Source organism: Rhynchophorus ferrugineus, unplaced genomic scaffold, assembly GCF_030347505.1.
Source record: "Rhynchophorus ferrugineus isolate W39M unplaced genomic scaffold, kcgeb_rfMv2 rfM2, whole genome shotgun sequence".
NCBI classification, from domain to species: Eukaryota; Metazoa; Arthropoda; class Insecta; order Coleoptera; family Curculionidae; genus Rhynchophorus; species Rhynchophorus ferrugineus.
The window spans coordinates 29,199,663-29,219,670 of NW_027472581.1; the positions used below are offsets into that span (position 1 = coordinate 29,199,663).

General features: G+C 31.1%; 2 protein-coding genes across 4 annotated transcripts in view; one reads left to right on the forward strand and one right to left on the reverse strand.

The window, feature by feature from the left end:
• Nucleotides 1-20,008, forward strand: part of LOC143191760 (SEC14-like protein 2) — a 41,432-nt gene that overhangs the window by 19,443 nt on the left and 1,981 nt on the right. For both annotated transcript variants that reach the window (XM_076397130.1, XM_076397129.1), the window contains exons 2-7: nucleotides 12,007-12,076; nucleotides 12,132-12,175; nucleotides 12,231-12,351; nucleotides 13,407-13,598; nucleotides 16,567-16,647; nucleotides 18,449-18,648. In XM_076397130.1, the coding sequence (XP_076253245.1) occupies nucleotides 12,164-12,175; nucleotides 12,231-12,351; nucleotides 13,407-13,598; nucleotides 16,567-16,647; nucleotides 18,449-18,648 (606 nt within the window). In that variant the 5' untranslated portion in view covers nucleotides 12,007-12,076; nucleotides 12,132-12,163. The remainder of the gene's footprint in view (nucleotides 1-12,006; nucleotides 12,077-12,131; nucleotides 12,176-12,230; nucleotides 12,352-13,406; nucleotides 13,599-16,566; nucleotides 16,648-18,448; nucleotides 18,649-20,008) is intronic.
• gudu (Armadillo repeat-containing protein gudu) overlaps nucleotides 1-20,008 on the reverse strand; it is a 28,182-nt gene that overhangs the window by 7,161 nt on the left and 1,013 nt on the right. The window contains exons 2-5 of one of the 2 annotated variants that reach the window (XM_076397127.1): nucleotides 10,487-10,666; nucleotides 10,254-10,434; nucleotides 7,144-7,601; nucleotides 4,418-4,547 (exon numbers count right to left, since the gene is read on the reverse strand). In XM_076397127.1, the coding sequence (XP_076253242.1) occupies nucleotides 4,418-4,547; nucleotides 7,144-7,601; nucleotides 10,254-10,434; nucleotides 10,487-10,605 (888 nt within the window). In that variant the 5' untranslated portion in view covers nucleotides 10,606-10,666. The remainder of the gene's footprint in view (nucleotides 1-4,417; nucleotides 4,548-7,143; nucleotides 7,602-10,253; nucleotides 10,435-10,486; nucleotides 10,667-20,008) is intronic. The other variant, XM_076397128.1, reaches the window with a different exon arrangement.

Genomic DNA, 20,008 nt, shown 5'->3' on the forward strand with positions numbered 1-20,008 from the left:
TATCCTACATTATTTTTTTATAAATATATTTTATACCTATAAAAAGAAAGTATGAGATAATATTTTATTTACAATCTCTATTGTGATATATAAAACCAAACAATCGTATCTTATACACTTATAACATAACCAATTATTGAACTATTTGTCAATATATATAAATCAAATAAGAATAGAAGAAGGAACGTTCTCAAGGGAAAAAGAAAAAAAAAATTTAACAAAATAATAACAGGTCAATTGAAAAGTCTCAGGCATGACACATAGATGGCGCTATTAGAATTAAATCCAAATGTTTTTTAGTTAGCCGTAACCCTCAAAAGATGCGTGTATACATTTTACAGCTGTCGGATCATTAGTTTGTGAATTATAGCATTTTGAGTGAAACAACTTTTGTAATTGTGAAAAAAATGGATAAAAAGAAATTTTGCGTGTTGATAAAATATTGATTTTTGAAGGGAAAAAATACAGTTGAAGCAAAAACTTGGCTTGAGGCCGAGTTTCCGCACACTGCCCCAGGAAAATCAACCATCAAGAATTAGTATGCTAAGTTTAGACGTGGTGAAATGAGCACCGAAGACGGTGAAAGCAGTGGACGCCCAAAAGAGGTTGTTACCGACGAAAAAATTTAAAAAATCCACAAAATGATTTTGAATGACCGTAAATTGAAATTGAATGAAATAGCAGCTCTGTGCAAAGTGGGTACCGCGCGAGCTCACTTTTGACCAAAAATAACGACGAGTTGATGATTCGGAGCAGTGATGATGAAGATGATCAAGCGTAATAAACCCGAGTTTTTGCGTCGATATGTGACAATGGATGAAACATGGCTCCATCATTTTACTCCGAAGTCCGATCGACAGTCATCCGAGTGGACTTCACACGATGAACCCGCTCTAAAGCGTGGGAAAACGGAACAGTCGGCATATAATAATTTTCATTCAGTGCCTTGAAAAAGGAAAAACCATCAACAGCGACTATTACATAGCGTTATTGGGCCATTTGAAGGACGAAATCGCCGAAAAATGCCCACATTTGAAGAAAAAGAAAGTGTTGTTTCACCAAGACAATGCACCGTGTCACAAGTCAGTGAAAATGATTGCAAAAATCCATGAATTGGGCTTCGAGTTGCTTTCTCATCCACCGTATTCTCCAGATCTGGCGCCCAGCGACTATTTCCTGTTCTTAGATCTCAAAAGATTGCCCGCTGGGAAGAAATTTTTGTCAAATGAAGAGGTGATCGCCGAAACTGAGGCCTATTATGAAGCAAAGGACAAATCGTACTACAAAAGTAGTATCGAAAAGTTGGAGGGTCGCTATAATCAGTGTATCACCCTTGAAGGGAATTATATGGAATAAAAAAATTGCTAAAAAATGTGTTACTATGGTAGGCCGAGGACTTTTCACTTGACCTGTTACGTGCATGTAGTGCAGTTTTGATTGAAAACTATGGAATAAAGAATTAGGTTATTAAAACAGTCACCGTATTCATAGAATTTAGCTCCAGTTACGTTTTAATATACAATCAAAATGATACTTCGGGGGTACAGATTTCACACCAAATGGGGACCCTCCCAAATATTATATATTTCCAAAAAGATTTTATCTCAAACGTTATTTGATAAATTTAAATAACCAAATAGACAAGAAGAGTGAAATATTTCTCCTAATAATTTTCTAAGGATTTCGTGGACATGAATAGAAATGACATGACTAGTGGGTTCTGTAACTGGGGAAGCACGAAAGAAGTTAAAAAACAAATTATTGCTAACTACCGGTATACATTGCAATACCACATATGATCAATTAGATGGTATAATAAAGTTGTGAATTACACTAACTTTATTTTTTACTTCATCTAGATTAGTTACTAACTTTTTTATAACCACTTTTTATAATTATATAGTAAAAATATATAATTTTATTGTGAATTTTTATTGCACTAACGGATTTTTGACATTTAACCAATATTTGTGGAATTAAAGGCTGATTTTTTTATATCTCTGTTTTCCATTGTTATCTCCTTTATTTACATTTTTACGTTTGTTGAATACTGATTTTAAATTGGTGGATCTCGTAAAAACACACAAACTACATACTAAAACACATTAACATATACAGAAAAAGTACACAAAATGTATTAAATTACATTTTATAAATGTAAGTGCGACCGATAATCGCGATATCCCTAAAAATGTACATATAATATAACTAGATATTATCTAAAAATAATAGCCGTTGTATTTTATTTATAATAATCCTATTTCTCTTGTTTTAGAAAAATGATTGTGGGGTATTTATATGTGTGTTCACTGTTATTTTGGGCGGTGACTTAAGACAAACTGCAGTTTGTAGTTGAAATTAAAACTTATTTAAAATCTTCCATTTTATGATTATTTCTTGATACAAGGATGTATTTCAGGGAATAAAGAAAAAATACTAACCCGTGGGATCTTTGTGATTCTGTTGGAGGTTTGGTTACTTTAACTGATATAATATACCCAATTAGAGATGCCGAAAAATATCGATATATTGATATATCGATATTTTATTGACCAATATATCGATATTTTTGTTAGGCCATATTTTTCAAAAAAATTAAATATATTTCTTAAACATTATAAAACCCGTAAAATTATTTTTTAATAAACTTTTTAAATTGGTACTTAATTTCAAAGATTTGGTGGAATTTTGGTAAATGTAAGTAATGATTTTAAGAGTAAGTTATACTCAATTATATAAGATGCCATGTTGCGTAATTTATATCCTGCTAAACTATATTAACCCTAAGAGACATTGAGGACAAACAGGAACATATTTATTTGCATATATTAAATGACGTCACGTCAAATATGATAATTATATAACCTTTTAATTATTTCTATTTTCATAGTCAAAATACAAACCGAAAAAAATAGTTATATAGCTCGCCTAACATGGGCATTAGAAGCCACCAAAATTTCATTACAGCCGGATCAACACAAAGGCATCGAGGACAAACAAACATGTTAGACTGATAAATATATTGCGATCAGAGTACAAGTACCAGCTTTTATGAATTCTTATGATTTGAAAATTTTTTTTTAAGTGGGGCTATTTAAATAAAATAAAAACTAGTAAATTCCGCAATGTTGGACTGCGAACTTCAGAATAATGTCGAGGATAAGATGTGGTATTAAATGGACACTGGTGCTTTTTAACATCAGTAAATGACAAATATTATTACCAAGGCCTTGTAACATTTTATTATGTGGAATTTTAAAACATTTCTCAGTTGAAGTATATATATGTATATTATTAAAATGTTTACTTTTATTAGCTATTAAATAACAATATTCACAAGGATTAGTGTAGTATATTTGAAATAAGATAAGATGACTTTGTAAATATTTTTTGAAAATCTAAGAGTTCGACACTGGTAATATCTTGCATCAGTAAGACTTTAAAGTAAGAAAAAAAAAAAGAAAAAGGAAACGAAAAAATTAAGTATAAAAAAAAGTTTTAAAATAAAATATGTATATAATAGTCTTTGTAATAACTAAATAAAAATAAACAAAAAACTTATTTAACCTATCTACTACACGTATTTTATATTCTACGATATATACACAATTTAGCTTAATACCTACCTAAACCTATTTATCTATTTACAATATCATTATTTAATAATTTTCTTAAAAATATTTTATTTGAAATCGGTTAAAAATGCGATAACCATTGAAAATTGATGAACGAATCCAAAATGACTGAAATAATTTTATGAAAAATTAACGATTTTGCCAACTTCTTGGATCTTGTTTTGATGTCAAGTTTCAGAGATTTATTTATAGAATCAAGAAAGTATTGTAATAATAGAAAAATAAATTATAATTAGGTGTACAAAAAGTAAAAAGTTAAGGTGTTATAATTGATATATCTTATATGATTGAGTGCCAGTATTATTCTAGCTAATATAAGTAATACCAACAAACCATATAAGTATTAACATGGAGATGAAACAGAGATCATAACAGATCATATAGTACCTAAACGAAATATTGTTTTTATTCCTAAAGTGTATACTTAAATGTGATTAATAATTAAATAAAGTGAGAGCGTTGAGACAATCTATAACATGTGCACTTGCCATTATAATTGAAATATTTAGAAATCAGTTTATGTAAGGGAAAAGTAAAATGTAAAATTTCACTCGAAAATAATTTATATATATGAACCATGATGCACGATTACATTAAATTGGTAGTCCTCTATATCAAATTAAAATGCAATTGCTTTCAAATACATTTTGTGGTGAAAACAGCTATTGGCCGAATAACCACTAGTCACTGAATAGAAAACGTGTTTAGTATGTTGATTATGATTTTGTTTGGTATGCGATTATAAGCTATGCAATAGGCATACGATTATCTATCATACTTACATCAGCTGACAAATGGCGTACTATATCCCTGATCATGCCTTCGGTCTGTATAGCCAACTGATAACTTGGATCGTTTGCACATTGTGATATAGTTCCTATCGTTGGTATCACTACATCCATATGGACTGATCTAGATCAATATTAACGCGTTAATTTGTATTAATAGCAATTGTTTTCCAATTTTAATTAATATTAATATAAGAAAACTATGATATGTAACTGTTTAAGATATTGATATTCGTGGCTAATTATTGAAACATCATATCAGTGGATAAAACTGTGAGTATGTCAGTTTCAAACCAGTAATTGGCTTTATCTTGATGAGTTAAATCGGAAAACGTTGGTAATCGAAAGATGATTATGTTGAAAATTAAATTATATTACAGTCAGTACAGTCTTAATTTACATATTAATTTATTACTACTCTTTAGTAGTGCTTGCAACAGACAAGCAAGGCAACTAATCTACTTACGTTGTTTCAATCTTCTATTTCCTGTGTGTTGTCCTGTAGCTGCTTCCCTGTTGCTGTGATTTAGTAACCTTATTTCATGTTTTAAGGCAAATTATTGGATCATTTCGTATATCTGTTTGATTTCGAGGTCATCATGCACCTCTTCGTTGGTTATGTAATGATAAGCATTGGTAATTAATTGTAGAACTTTGTTTTGGCTGCGTTGGATTACTAGTAGGTTTGATGTTTTAAAAATAAAACACTGACTGATAAACCAATCTCTTTGATTTTAGGCCAAGTTCAGAGTATCTTCTTACTAACCAGTACCGTTGCTTCACTTTGAGTGTAATCTGATCTACTTTTTGTCTAACATATTTTCAATTAACCTACTATCGAGATGTATGCTGAGGTATTTAACTTATTCTGCTTGAGGAATGGGGCATCCGTCGTGTGATATAATTAGGTTTTGTCATTTTGCCGCAACTCAAAATTAATATGGACAGGTTTGGGGCTATTTAGCAGCATTTTCTAGTCTCTAGTCTATTTGTAGGTCTTGTTGACTGCTACTTGTAGTTTTTCTACAGCTTTAGGCAGACATATATTTTTGCCATGTTAACTCTGTTGTCGGCAAATGTTCCAAGTACCGTTTCTTTTGTTGTTGGAATATAAGCAGTGTATAGTAGATACATGAGTGGTCCCAAGACATTACCTTGGACAATTTGAGATAAAATAGGTTTAAGTGTTGAGAATGCCCCTTCATGCGAGACTCTTTTTTTTCTTCATGCGAGAATTTTTCTTCGAAAAAAACATGATCCCAATAGTTGACAATAATTTCGCGGTAGAAATTAGCTGATTTTGTGGATTAATTTCAAATGGCATACCCAGTCAAGAGCTTGTGAGACGTCCGAGAATATTGCAGGGCGGTATTTTTTTCCTCGAATGTCTTTTCAACAACCGCTGTTACTCCGTGCACTTGGTGGATTATCGAGTAATGATATTTTACACATCATTTTCAAAACACAAAACTTATTTTTCTTGTTAAGACCATACTTAGACCATACTGCATATAATAAATATAATCCTGGTATTTACATTTATTATTAATAAATACTTTATGATTTCAATAAGAGCGTTGAAAAAGCAATTGATTACTAAATATTATATTATAATATTTACTAGTAAATTATTAAATTAGTAGTTAGTCTGGGTTTCAGAAAGAATTGGGATGATAACTAATTTTGAAAGACCATTCTATAATATTCTAATATATAAGGTGCTTCTATGTATTTTGATCAGAGATATCTATTGATCTGTATCATTCTAATTTTTCAGTATGTACTCTCGAAGTTACTACATATATGTTGATGAAAATGTAGATAACTGTTAACAAGCCTAACCCAACAGACTAACCTAATAACACCTAATATAACCTAACCAACAACTTCTCTAAATAAAAATAACTCTTTTTTATTTGTCATTATTGATTTATTCAGTATCTAGAGATGCTAATTATCGACATTAATTACATGTGTTGATTTGAAGAAATCTATTACTGAAGTCTATCAAATACTACAAAGAGAAACTTATGATGATGCTGTTCTATCATATCTTAATTGTCGGTTTTAGTTTCAATTTAAAAGTGGTATTTTAATGTCCCTAACAAAAAATAATTTAGAAGAATAAAAGAATTCGAAGGAAATAAATTTTAAGAACTTAAATTCTAACTTAAATCTTAAAATTCTTTCTCCTTTCTTAAATCTCTTATTTTTAAATGAAGAAAAGTATTGACTACTGGTTGATCGCTTGCTATTGTGAATCTTTACGGGATCCTGTTAGAGCAAATGCTGAAGTCCGGTACTTGGGTTCAGTACCACGGGAGAAGAGAGTGGCATCTACTTTAATCGGCATCTCTTAAATTTTCCTACATCGGGGTATCCATGTTAAAATCCTTAGTTTATTATATTTTAACAAGCAACCGAATACTTTAAACGCCATTTTTTTGTGAAGTATGCAGTAGTGCCCTTTGAAAAATAATTTGACAGATTTAACATAATAAGAAAACAGTAAAAATTGATTTTTTTACGATTTAAAATGGCAGTTCACGAGTTTTAATAGAATGATTATAACTGCACAATGACTGACTACCAAAACATTACGAAGATTTAATACTATTATCTATTACATTATTGTAGTCTTATTAAAGCTTGTAGCTAGAATGCAAAGTTATTTAAAGTTATTACAGAGCACAACTTTTAAATATTGTTCGTTAACATACCTTAATAGTTTCGCTAATAACGGTACCGAGCCACTCTTCATCATCACCTGTACGTTTTTCTTACTTTTTGACACCGACCACAAAGCTCTGGCTGCAGCTTTCACAATATCCACCAGTTCGATGTCGTTCTCAACCAGCTGCTCCTTGGGAGTCTTTAAATAAGTCTCGTTGCAGTCCAAGAAATCGACTAGCTTTGGTATACCGTTGCATTGGCGTATATGTTTCCTAGCTTTCTTCACCTGAGCCACGTTGTATATGGTCTCGGCTACCAATATCTGCAGGTCTCTGGCCGGTTCGGTGAGATTCTTCACCAAGAGGTTTATTCCTCCAAGATTCGCAATACATCGGCGGATATCCTGATTTTGCGATAACTCGGTCAATACGCTCAATGCTCCCAGTTTGCATTTGAGATCTTTGGTTTCCAGTAAGTTGATTAAAAGTTCCAAACCGCCGATTTCCTGAAAAGGTAAAGCGAATTCAGTAAACCATCATTGGTATGGATAACTTTGGACCTCTTTTTTAATGTAATAAATTTAAAACTTTAGATTCCTAATTATAATTTCTTAATAGATGGCGTTATTTTTTAAAGTTTGAGTTAATTTTTGTGGATGTAATAGTTTTAAGGTTCTAATATTTTTTACAAAACTTATGTTTCAGTAAAGAAATCAGTCAAAAGAATAGTGGCGACAGTTTAAGATATTAAGTTTAATTAAATTAGGCGAAAAGTCTTAAAAAGCTAGATGGCGTTAAATATGATGCTACAAATTTGATGATAGCGCTCTATTTGCTAATACGTTGCATGTTAGTGTTATATGCATATAGCTTTAGAATTAATCAAGAAAATGCGAATCTTATTAAAATACAGTTAGAGCAAATGTGTGAGCTCAAATACTTGAGATCAGTAATACAGGAAAATAGCGTGGCAACTACTGCTGAAATAAAAAGTAGACTCGGTCGAGCTACAGAAAGTTTTTTAAAAGGGTGCTTATGTAAGAAAGGACATATTACAATCAAGATGACTCTTTTGCATACTTATTTTGCCAATAGTTCTGTATGGCTCAGAAACAGGGACATTGTTATATCTGTAAGTTTGTGGTCATTCAAAGGCGATGCTTAATGCAACTTTTACATGTTTTTTTGACATTGTATTAAAATTTTAGCTATTCCTTTGAGATGCGACTGGTCCAAGGTTGAGAAACAAATCCAGAGACGCAGATTACAATGATCTGAATATTTCTGTCAAATTAAACTTAAACGAATTCTTTATAGCCGTGGCAACTATGAAAAGAACATGGATCAAGACCATAGAAATGGGTTTGACAAATGGGAGATTATTTCCAACTGAAGCAAGATTTTGTGAAGCCCTACGGCTTCAACAGCATATTGATGATGGTTGAGAAAAGAAGAGAGTTGGCACACTCCCTGAATGTTGTCATATGTTGATGATGATGATTAGAGTTGATAATTTCAGTGTAAAAGATGACGAAGAAAACGAGATAGACTCTTAGTCCGTAGTAGGAGTGGGAGTGAATCAGAAACCTGCAAATAGAACTAATTTATACATGGAATCATCCTAAATTATCAATCGCAAATGTAAAATTGTATACATAAAAAGAAAACAACTAACATTATTAACTGCAAAAGTTTTATTGTATATGTCATTTCATTCTAAAGATATATATAAAGATAATCTAAATGAAAAGACGTTTTGATACCACGCATCCTAATTATTTCGACTGATATGTAATATGAATTTACACGACTGTCGTTTTCAGTTTTCCCAGCTAGTTTTTTTCTATGACTATAAATAAATCCCAGGGCTTCATTAATTCTCACATGACCAATTGTACGTTGCCTGTTCCCGTGATGGAAAATCATCAGCTTTTTACGCGCCAGGTAATAAAATAAACAATGTCGCGTAGCATAAAACATTACCATGAGATATCATTTAACACAATATATTATTATTAAGTATAGAAATAGAAAATTGAACTTTGTAAAAAGTTGTTGTTTATGCTTATGACATTAGAAAAACACAAGAAACATAAAAATATAATAAATATAATAAATACTGTGTATTAAGTGGCATCGGATATTTTCGTAACCAACTTATCATATTATAGACCAACTAGTCATATCAGTATTATAGAAGTGTGAACAAACTTCTTTTTAAATGTGTTGAAATTGTACCGAGTAAATTGGCTTTCCGGGAAGAATTACTTTTTTATTTTTATTTGAAGAAAAAGGCGACTGAAGATCATCGAATGCTGTGTGAAGTTTATGGCAATCATGCTCCATCAATTTTATCATGCATATACTAGAAGTTTTAAAAGTGGTGATTTTGACATCGAAGGTAAAAGGATTGGACAGGCAAGAAAATTGAAGACGAGGATTTGAGGGCATCATTCCTTGGTGATCTGTATAAAACGCAAGAAGAGTATGCAGAATTAGTGGTAGTAACATAATAAATCATTTCCAAGCGCTTGAAGAACATGGAAATGATCCACAAACTTGAATATTTTGTGTTGTATGTATGAATTAAAGCTAAGAGATATTAATAAATCGTAAAGATTTTTACATCGTATTGTAACTGGAGATGAAAAGTAGACCCATTACGATAATTCAAGGCGAAAATAATCATGGAAATGACTTGGTCATGCATCAACGTTATCGACAAAGCGATGGGATCTGCTTGGTGTGGTATACTATGCTATCGATTACAATTGATGCGTCTGAGCCGACCACTACGCGAAAAAACGGCCGGAATACGAGCAAAGACAATGGGAAGTGCCGCCATATGTTCCCTACTATGCCCCTTCGGATATATGTCGTGACCTTTCTGAGCAACTTCTTATGAACATACCAAAAATTGGCCGATTTGTGGATAGCCTCAAAAGATACATTGTTCTTTCGAGTTGGAATTCGTAACTTGCCTGAAAATTGAAAGGAAGAAGTACAGGCTATCGATGAACAATACCTTGAATACATTGTACCGATTTTTCACAATAACGGCTTCAAATTAAAAATATCATTTATAAATAACTTATATGCCTAAATCATAAATTATTATTTTAAATTAAATACCAAGCCTAAATTAGATTAATATATACCTGGATAGCTAACTGATTAATCTCAGTTGTTAAATCATGATCTTTTAGACAACACAGCGCAACAACCGTAGCTGTTTGATTGCCAGTCTTCAAATACTTCACCAGTTTCTGTATGTGCCAATATTCAGCGGGTATATCCGATTTGGGCCGTTCGCTAGGACCTTCTTCATCGGAAGACGATCTAAAATTCATCCTTATTCGTTTGATCATCGATGAAATTGATATAAACTTACCCGGATACTGATGAACCCTCGCTATCTGGTTGTTCTTCGATAATTACTTCTCGAGGTATATATTTGTTGTGATCGTCACCGATTCCCTCGATGCTTACATCTGAGGCTTCAGTTTTCATGATATTAAGTTTCTAATGCTATCTATTCGTGTGATTATAAAGATGTATTAAGCAGCGTTGTCTGAAAATCACGTGTTGTCATTTATGTCATTTATTGTCATAAAAAAGAAACTGTTTTAGGTAGCACATGTTTTTGAGCCTATATTCCCTAGCCTATTTGGTGGAATTTGATTGGTTAATTTACATTTTATTTCTAGGCACCGCATTTATGAAGAAAATATTTCTTGTTTAATTTTAAAGAAGTTACATGAATAACTTAAAAAACATCCAAACAATTTAAAAATAAATATGATAAATATATAATGATAAACATAATGATAAACAATATTTAATGAAAATCAAAAATATACATAAATAAATATGTATTTAAGTATAAATAATAATAACATAATAATATAATATATGCTTATATACATACATGGGATGAATAAAATCATATATAAGCAATGTTATTGGAAATTAAAATCTATTCATCGCTTCCTGTTCTAAAACAACTCATAACGGTTGAATTATTTTTTTTGGACCTTTTGAAGAAAGAAGTACTTTAAATTTGTCATTGAAATATCGGCGATACACACAGGTGACATTCATCAATTTATTTCATGTATAATTCAGATAATTTGGGATTTTGGGTTTCTGTACATCGATGAACAACACTTAGATCGAGGATACAGTATAATCAACTAATATTGACCATAATTTAGTTATAAAAATACTAACGAGACGAAATGCTAAGGTGCACAATATATTTTTTTATTAAACAAAGAATATATTAAAATAGAATTTTAACACAACAGCCGCAAATTTTGTTTTTGATATAAGAAAACAAAAAGATCTCATTAAAAAAAAAGAGAATCATTAAATAAATCCTATTAAATTGATGGCACTAAAGAAATATGAAAACAGACAAAAAACAATAGAAAATTTTAAATTAGTTATATTTGCCATTCAGCAAAGTTTTTTTTATATATTTGATTTTATATTATATAGAAAGTTGATTTTATTTCTAATTAGTAATTGTATTATTGTTTATTTTTATATTATTAAACTTTTGTATAATTTTTATAACATATATTGTTTTCCATAAGAACAAAATTTTTAGTCATAAGAACCTTTCTTTAACTTTCGTGTTGTTATCGAATTTAGTTAATAAATTTCTTCCAGAAAGAACCAATCAAATTCCAAGGATGGTTTCTGTGGATGCTACGAAATTTTTTTGCAGAGAGTCGTCTTCGATAATTTTAAAAAGGGGTCGCTTTTGCTATTTGAAATCAGAAAGGTTTAAAATAGTTGCAGCTGTGTAAAAGCTTATTAAAAGCCATGTCATATATAAATCAAAATCTAAACAATACATATTAGGTAACTAGCATATTATATGTGTCTGTTTTCTCATCTTTCCAGTTTAAGAACGTTATAAGCGATATACGACAGCCTCACCATGATGACGCTTTCCTACTTCGATGGCTCAGAGGTAAATTTATATTTAAACAAAAACATACTTGCTTATTTATACAATTACTTTTTAGCCCGAAGTTGGAATATCGAAGCAGCTGAAAAGATGTTGAGACAAGTAAGTAATCATAGAAACCGAAGTAATAAAAATGTCATTACTTTTTCTATATTAGAGCATGCTGTGGAGACAGCAATGGGAAGTTGATACCACACTGAAGACTTGGATTCAACCAGAAGTGATCCAATTGTATCATCCCAGTGGTACATGTGGTTTTGACAAAGATGGAGCGCCAAGTGAGTAAATAACTAGCTTCATTTCGAAAAACAATAAGTCATAATGATGTCTATCCATATCACCCCATATAACAGATCAATTGAAGAGTTCCCGGCCTAGCATAGTAAAACATATTTTTTTAGCAAAATTAGTTTTTTCTATTCAACATAATTTCCTTCAAAGGTGTTACACTGATTATAGCATGCAAAGCAAAGCAATGAAAATTATTCCATGCGCATCCCAAAATACAGACGCCATAACTTTGCCAGCCGACTGTTGTGTTTTCCTACGCTTTGGAGCGGGTTTATCGTGTGCAGTCCACTCTGATGACTGTCGATTGGACTTCGGAGTGAAATGATGAAGTCATATTTCATCCATTGTCACATATCGACGCAAAAACTCAGGTTTATTACGCTTGATCATCTTCAAACACTGCTCCGAATCATCAACTCGTCGTTGTTTTTGGTCAAAAGTGAGCTCGCTGGGCACTCACTATGCACAGAGCTCTCTCATACCTAAATATTCGTGAATGATATGATATACACGTTCAGTTGATATCTTTAGAGTGTCTGATATTTCATTCAATTTCAGTTTACGGTCATTCAAAACTATTTTGTGGATTTTTTAAGTGTTTTCATCGGTAACAACCTCTTTTGGGCGTTCACTACGTTCACCGTCTTCGTTGCTCATTTCACCACGTCTAAACTTGGCATGCCAATACTTGATGGTTGATTTTCCTGTGGCGGTGTCCGAAAACTCGGCATCAAGCCAAGTTTTTGCTTTAACTGTATTTTTTCCATTCAAAAAGCAATATTTTATCAACACGCGAAATTCCTTTTTATCCATTTTTTCACAATAACAAAAGTTGCTTCATTCAAAATGCTATAATTTACAAACTAATAATCCGACAGCTGTCAACTTTATACACGCATTTTTTGAGGGGTACGGCTGTCTAAAAAACATATGGATTTAATTTTAGTAGCGCCATCTATGTGTCATGCTTTGTGAGTAGAAAAGACGAGTAAAGTCGAATATTTAGAAATACTAATATATTGATATAATCATTTATATTTAGTTATAGTAGTGCCGTTTGCTGGTTTGGATATCTTCGGACTACTAAATTCCACATCAAAGCAAGATTTGATACGAACCACTATACAAATTCTGGAGAAGAACCTCGAGGTCGCCAAGGAGACTGGAGCTAATAGTTTGGTGGTTATTTTCGATATGGAGGATTTTAATCTGAAGCAGTACATATGGAGACCAGGCAAATATGATTTATATTATTTATATTATAATACAAATATAGTAAATGTTGAGATTCTAACTTAAAATTAACAGTATGATTTTTTTAAACTCTCTCAGTGCAGCGTACTTATATATTGGAGCCAAAAGTAAATTATAAATAATATATAAAAATATTATTCTTGGAATATCACTCGCGTCATTTTTAACCAAAACATTTATGATAAAGTAAAATAGTTGAATAACCTGTTTTTTAAATTATATATGTAAGAGGTTTAATTGACTTGCTGCTACATATAATATTTATATTTATGTACGTGAAAACAAGTGCATGCAGAGATTTTAAAGGCAAAAGTAAAAGTAGTTAATAGCGAAAACTTGAAACAAAACAGTTATTTGTCGAAATTAATTAAAATTATTATATGTTTAATTTTGAACTAAAGAAATTAAATACATTCATTGAAGGGTTGTGACCGCAAAATCCTTTATAACTGAAACCAGCGCTAACCTACAAAATAAGTGGTGCAATGATCATAAAACCAGGATAGTTGATTATTGCCTACAAACTGTCGGGTTTATTTATGCAGAACCCCAAAAAACTCTGCGATCTGGACATTCCTATAGACAAGCATGGGGGAGGTTATGATAGGGGCGGCAATATCATGGTATCCAGCTGGCCCTCTCACTCACATCATTGACCGGATTACTAGGAATAAATATTTTGACATCCGCAGTGATGAAGTTCTTACTATGATTAGCATATTGCTGCCAAATGCTGTCATATTCAAAGATGATAATGCTCCTATACACACAAGCAAAAAGTTCACTCTTAGTTTGAGGTAGTGATGCAGAACAAATATCGATATATGGGTATTTTGTGAAAAAAAAATTTTTTTGCCCGATATTTTTTCGGCCGATATTCGATATTTTTTTAGCCGATATTTTTTCAGAATAAATTAAATAAATTAAATATTTATTAATAATTAAATTAAAGGTTTGTCAAAAATATCGCTATTTTTTAAGAAATTTATATAATATATATATTTTTTAGGCTAATATTTCACTATTTTTATTTTTCCTTAAAAATATCGATATATTTTATGCTTATTACAAAAAAAATATCGATATCATCCCTAGCCAACACAATCGCCAAACCTTAATGAACCTTTTTGGGGAGTTTTGGAGCAGAGTAGATTTCCATCTTTAACGTCATTGAAGCAAATAGCAGATGTTTTAGTACCAGAATAAGAAAACATTCGGTTGAAACTATTCAAACACTTATTAATAAATAAATACTGTGTATGTCAGGTGTTCATATTATTTTATCTTTCTCCTGGTAAATACGATTTAAGTAACCATGTATTTTATATCTACTATAATAATATATTTGTATAACACAACAAGTTTTTTTATGTATTCTTTGTTACAGAACTGTTAATTTATTTGGAGGGATTTTGATGTAAATTTTAAGTGAAGGTCATTTAAAAAAATATGTATATTTTTTGTATTTATTATTTAATATTGTCCACGTTTGTCACTACATTTTTTCCGCGCAGCCTCTTTTTAAATACCAACTGTAAACTGCCATTGTGTGATAAATTAGTGTGACCATGTTATAAATTAATAATTAAAAAAAAATATTAAATTAATGGTTAATAAATTAAAAAAGATTTATAAAAGACGTTGCTTTGATGTTTAACATACATTTTACATATTTTGGTCCTTTTACATTCCTATATATATTAAACACTGATTAATTTTGTCTCTTTTTAATTAGGTTTAAGTAAGAATATAAAAAAATTAATTAAAAAGTCATCTTCAAGTTTAAAACGAATTTTATATTTTTATAAACTGTGTTAAACTGCAGTATATTTGACGATAATTATTATTATAATAATTATTAAAACCATTAATAGTTTCGTGAATTACTACCATAAAAATTTTTAAAACTACAATTTTTACATTAAGGGTAACAAAGCCATTGTTAATCAGTGATAATTGTTAATGCTAAATGATATGTTTAGAATTAGGATAATTATTGGGAATGGAAACGAATAGAGCTTTTTGAGCATACTATTAGTTAGTTGCTAGCCTGAATAAGCCGTTGTATGTTGCATTATTAGATGACAGGATTTCTAGGCTCTTCCATTTTCTTTAAAATAATTTTCACTTGAGCTGAATCTATTTATGCAAATATTTTTGTTTTTAAAATACTTGTAGAATTGAATTTCTGAAATATTTCTTAAATCCTTCTTCGATTCGTTTTTTATTTTAATTTGGTTTTAGACTTTAGGGAATCATCAAAAAGTCGACGAAATAGAAATGTTACGATGAAAAAATTAAGACTATAAGCAGTAATTGAACCGGACTCTTGAGACAAATAGTTTTATGCAAAGGGGCTTAGACTCAAGTAACAGGCTCAAATCCTCGCTGACAGTTTAGTTTGACAGAATAAATTCATATGAACAACATCGCAGTTTTTATATTTTAGTTGTATGTTGCCTAATAGTTGTATTGCTTTTACGTTTCTGTAATTTAATAAATATCGCTCATATTTTATAGCGACGTCTTGAATAACTTTGTGGATAAATTTCGAATTTTTGAAGCCTTCGTTGGCAAATAGGCTTTATCAAGAGCTAACAAATCAATCAATAAATTTAGAATTATTTGTTCAGCTTTTTGTCTAACATGATCTTTACAATTTAGTCTACCAATATTAAAATTAATGTACATTATTATCTCTTAAATGAAATAAAAAAAAACCATTGAGGAGTATAGCTAGTAAATACTCAATGTTTCAATGAATGAAACAATTTAATGTTATCACTTATAAAAATAATGTTTATGCAAATGAATTATGCCTGAGTATAATTAACCATTTTACGACGCCTTGTACTAGAAAAGTTATTCGATAACATAAACAATAACATATAGAGAAACAATGGACATTGGACACAAAAACGATCCTCATTGCTGGCTTTTTTTTTTAGCTGGAGAATATATCATTGCCCTTGTACAAATGTACGAAGCCAATTATCCAGAGATATTAAAGGCCTGCTACATAATTAATGGTAAGTAAACAGTATCGGTTTTTATGTTTATCATTCGCAGGTTGAACAATAATTTAAATTAGTTATTACAGTAATTCTAAATTAATTAAATAACAATGATCAGACTATTAGATTAGATCAAAACATTTGGATAGGGTATAATATTGGAATTTTTCTTCTATTTAATTTTCTTATTTATTTTTTTTTATTTAAAGCAAAATTTACTGCTTGTTTTATCAATCATATGGTGAATGAAAATATTTTTCTAATATAAAATGGTTGTTTTGCTTTTATAGGTGGGGTTGGGAATGCCGAAAAATATCGATATATTGATATTTTTGGCCAATATTTTTCTATATTTAAAAATAAATTAAAGGTATTTCTTAAACATTATAAAAAGCCTTTTTTATTATTGCTAATAAATCTTTAAAATTATTACTTAATTTTAAATTTAATCGATATTTTATATATTCGATATTTTTGACTGATATTTTTTGTCCGACCTATCGATATACCGATATTTTTCGATAATTTTTCAAAATAAATTAAATATCATGTTTAATAAACCTTTTAATAAAGCTGGTACTAATTTTAAAGATTTGGTTTGTCGGCTTGGTGGCGCAGTGTTAAAGGCGATGGGACGGTACTCCTACTGTTTCAATAGACACGGGTTCGAATCCTGCTGGGACATATATTTATGTTTGTGGTTGTTTAAAATGTGTGAATGTTCTAGGCAAGAGTGTAAAATCCGACAAGGAAAATGATCCCAGTTACGCCAGTAACCAGGCTGAGTAAGACCGGATGTCTTCTGGGATAATTTCTAAAGTTGGTCACTCGCCAGTCGGTAGGCTTAATGCTGAGGGCCGTGGTTCGGAGCCCATGTTAAACTTTAGGCCCAGTCCAGATAAACCCATAGTTGGTAAAAGGAGACTTTAAAACATATAAAAAAAAAGATTTGGTTAATTTTTGGTACTCAGTTTTAACCATACACAAACATATTATTACATTTTAAATTATTTAGAAAAATATATATCTTTTTAAGTTAATATTTCACCATTTTAATTTTTTTGTAAAATATGGATATTTTTATAAATATTTCAAAAAATATATCGATATTTTTTTTGGTGGCCAATACCTCTAATTTAAAGTATCTATCGTACTTCTGTGATTGTTTGTTGTCAGGCTTGGGACCACATAAATGACATCTACCGCTTTATCATTAACGTAAAAAGCCATTTTCAATAAGTTTGTTAACTAGCACTACAGAACAGAATTATTTATCAGCAGTTTTATTTATACCTCTAGTAAATTAAAGTTCCGCTAGTTGCAAAACATTTTATGCGGGAATTGAAACTTGGTTCCTTCGGTTAGAGTTTGTTTATCTCACATAAATGAAAGCATTTTATAAATTTTTATATTTGGTATGTTTTGATTTCATATAAAGGCGGCAAAAAAACATTTATCTAAGAGGACAAATGATTTTGTTAATCGCTATATTATTTTAGTTCTTAATGAAATTTTCAAATATTTTAACACCCGATAACAAGATCAATCCAAATGCTTTAATTTCTGCAATACAAATGTGTTTAGTGTAGGTCGCTTTTGTTTTATAATTTTCTAAATATTCTTTAATTTTTTGGTTGATGTGAGTGCGTGCAATAGCACGTTTCAACGAAAATGACCGTCCGAAATCTCCATTTTCAAAGCGTCATAATAATTCAAAATAACGAACGGGCTGTCTTTTCATTTGGAATGAATATTTTTAAACATTAGTTGGGTTAGGTTGTTGCTAGCATAACATGACACTTTTGTATATTTTTAGTTCCATCTGTCTTCGCAATTGCATTTAATATAGTCAAACGATTCTTGAACGAGTACACATTGAGCAAAATACAAATTTTCAAAAAAGAACCGAAAAAATGGAAAGATGCCGTAGCTCAGAATATAACTGAAGATAATTTACCAAATTACTTAGGTGGGACTTTAATGGATTCCGATGGCAATCCACGATATACCACTAAGGTGAGTGCATAGTTTGATAATGTGATAAGAATTTAATGTCCTAGTGGCAAATATTCATAGTTTAATAAAATATAGATTCAGTAGGAGCTTGAGAGTGTAAAATCGGAGTTTGATTATCTTGCGAAAATTTGGCTGAAAATAAAATGACATATATAAAATATCCTCCTTACTCCCGGATTTAGTAATGTTGAATTCTGGCTATTTTAAATGGCTGGATCAAATATTTCGGGCCCGGTTCGAAATCACAATTCATGAACCTTTACAGAAGTAGCTCGATCATGCGGTCAAGTGGTTCAAATTTTAGAGGTTGCAAATCAACCCAAATGCCTGAAAACCCAGGCAATCATTTTCCATAAGAAGCGTTACCCACTACGCGTCTCGCAACTTAAGATCGACATCGCAACAATTCCATGGCTGGATAACGTTACGTACCTAGGTCTTCACTTCGACCGACAGTTCGATTGGCATTCCCAAATTCAGAAAACAATTCAGAAAGGTTCGGGTATAGCAAACCTGCTATCTTCTCTGATCTGCCCGTCTAGCAGACTTCCCATCTCCATCAAATGCTTATTTTACAAGATGTTAATTTGGTTCGTACTTCTCTACGGATCTAATGCCTATTTCAAGTTTGTTACACCCAACCAGATGAAATAGCTTCAAGTTCTCCTTAGAATAATTTTAAACGCACCATGGTTTGTCAGAAATAATCAAATTCATAGGAAAACTTGACACTTCATAAACAACTTAGCTCAAGCTCTTCTGAAAACGCGCTTGTTCGCGAGCTGGTCGGCATGCTGGGAGCTTAACACCATGTCACCGCTAACCTCCCCATTTTCCAGACTCAAACGATCTCATCCGTCGCTGCAATCATAACTTTTGCCCCCATACGACAGTATCCAGTCAAGTTCGCGAATCAATAGAATCGCCGGGTCTTCGTGCCCAATAACGACTGCCCAATCAGCGGATGCCATATCCCCAAATTTAATGCAGTAGCAGTAGCGATCCACAGGGGTCAACTGTGAGGCGGTTTCGGTTTAGTGTATAAGCCCAGAGGCAGGTCCTACATAACCAGGTCCAACTTTTCACTCCATGGTTTAACTTTCCACCACCTGGTTTTAGGCCAGAATAAAAAATATCAAATATTTCGGTCAGTAGAAAAGATTGTCTATTTCGACACTATTCCTAAAGAGAGCTGAGCTATGTTTTAAATTTCTGGAGAATGAAGAGAATTATTTTTTCCAATTATCAATAAGTCCTCTCTGAACCTTGTGCCCGGTTGTGCAAAAATTATTTTTTATAAAAATAAGAAAAATAAAAATGCCACTGTTTGTTATAACTAAATTATGAAAGAATATTTGAA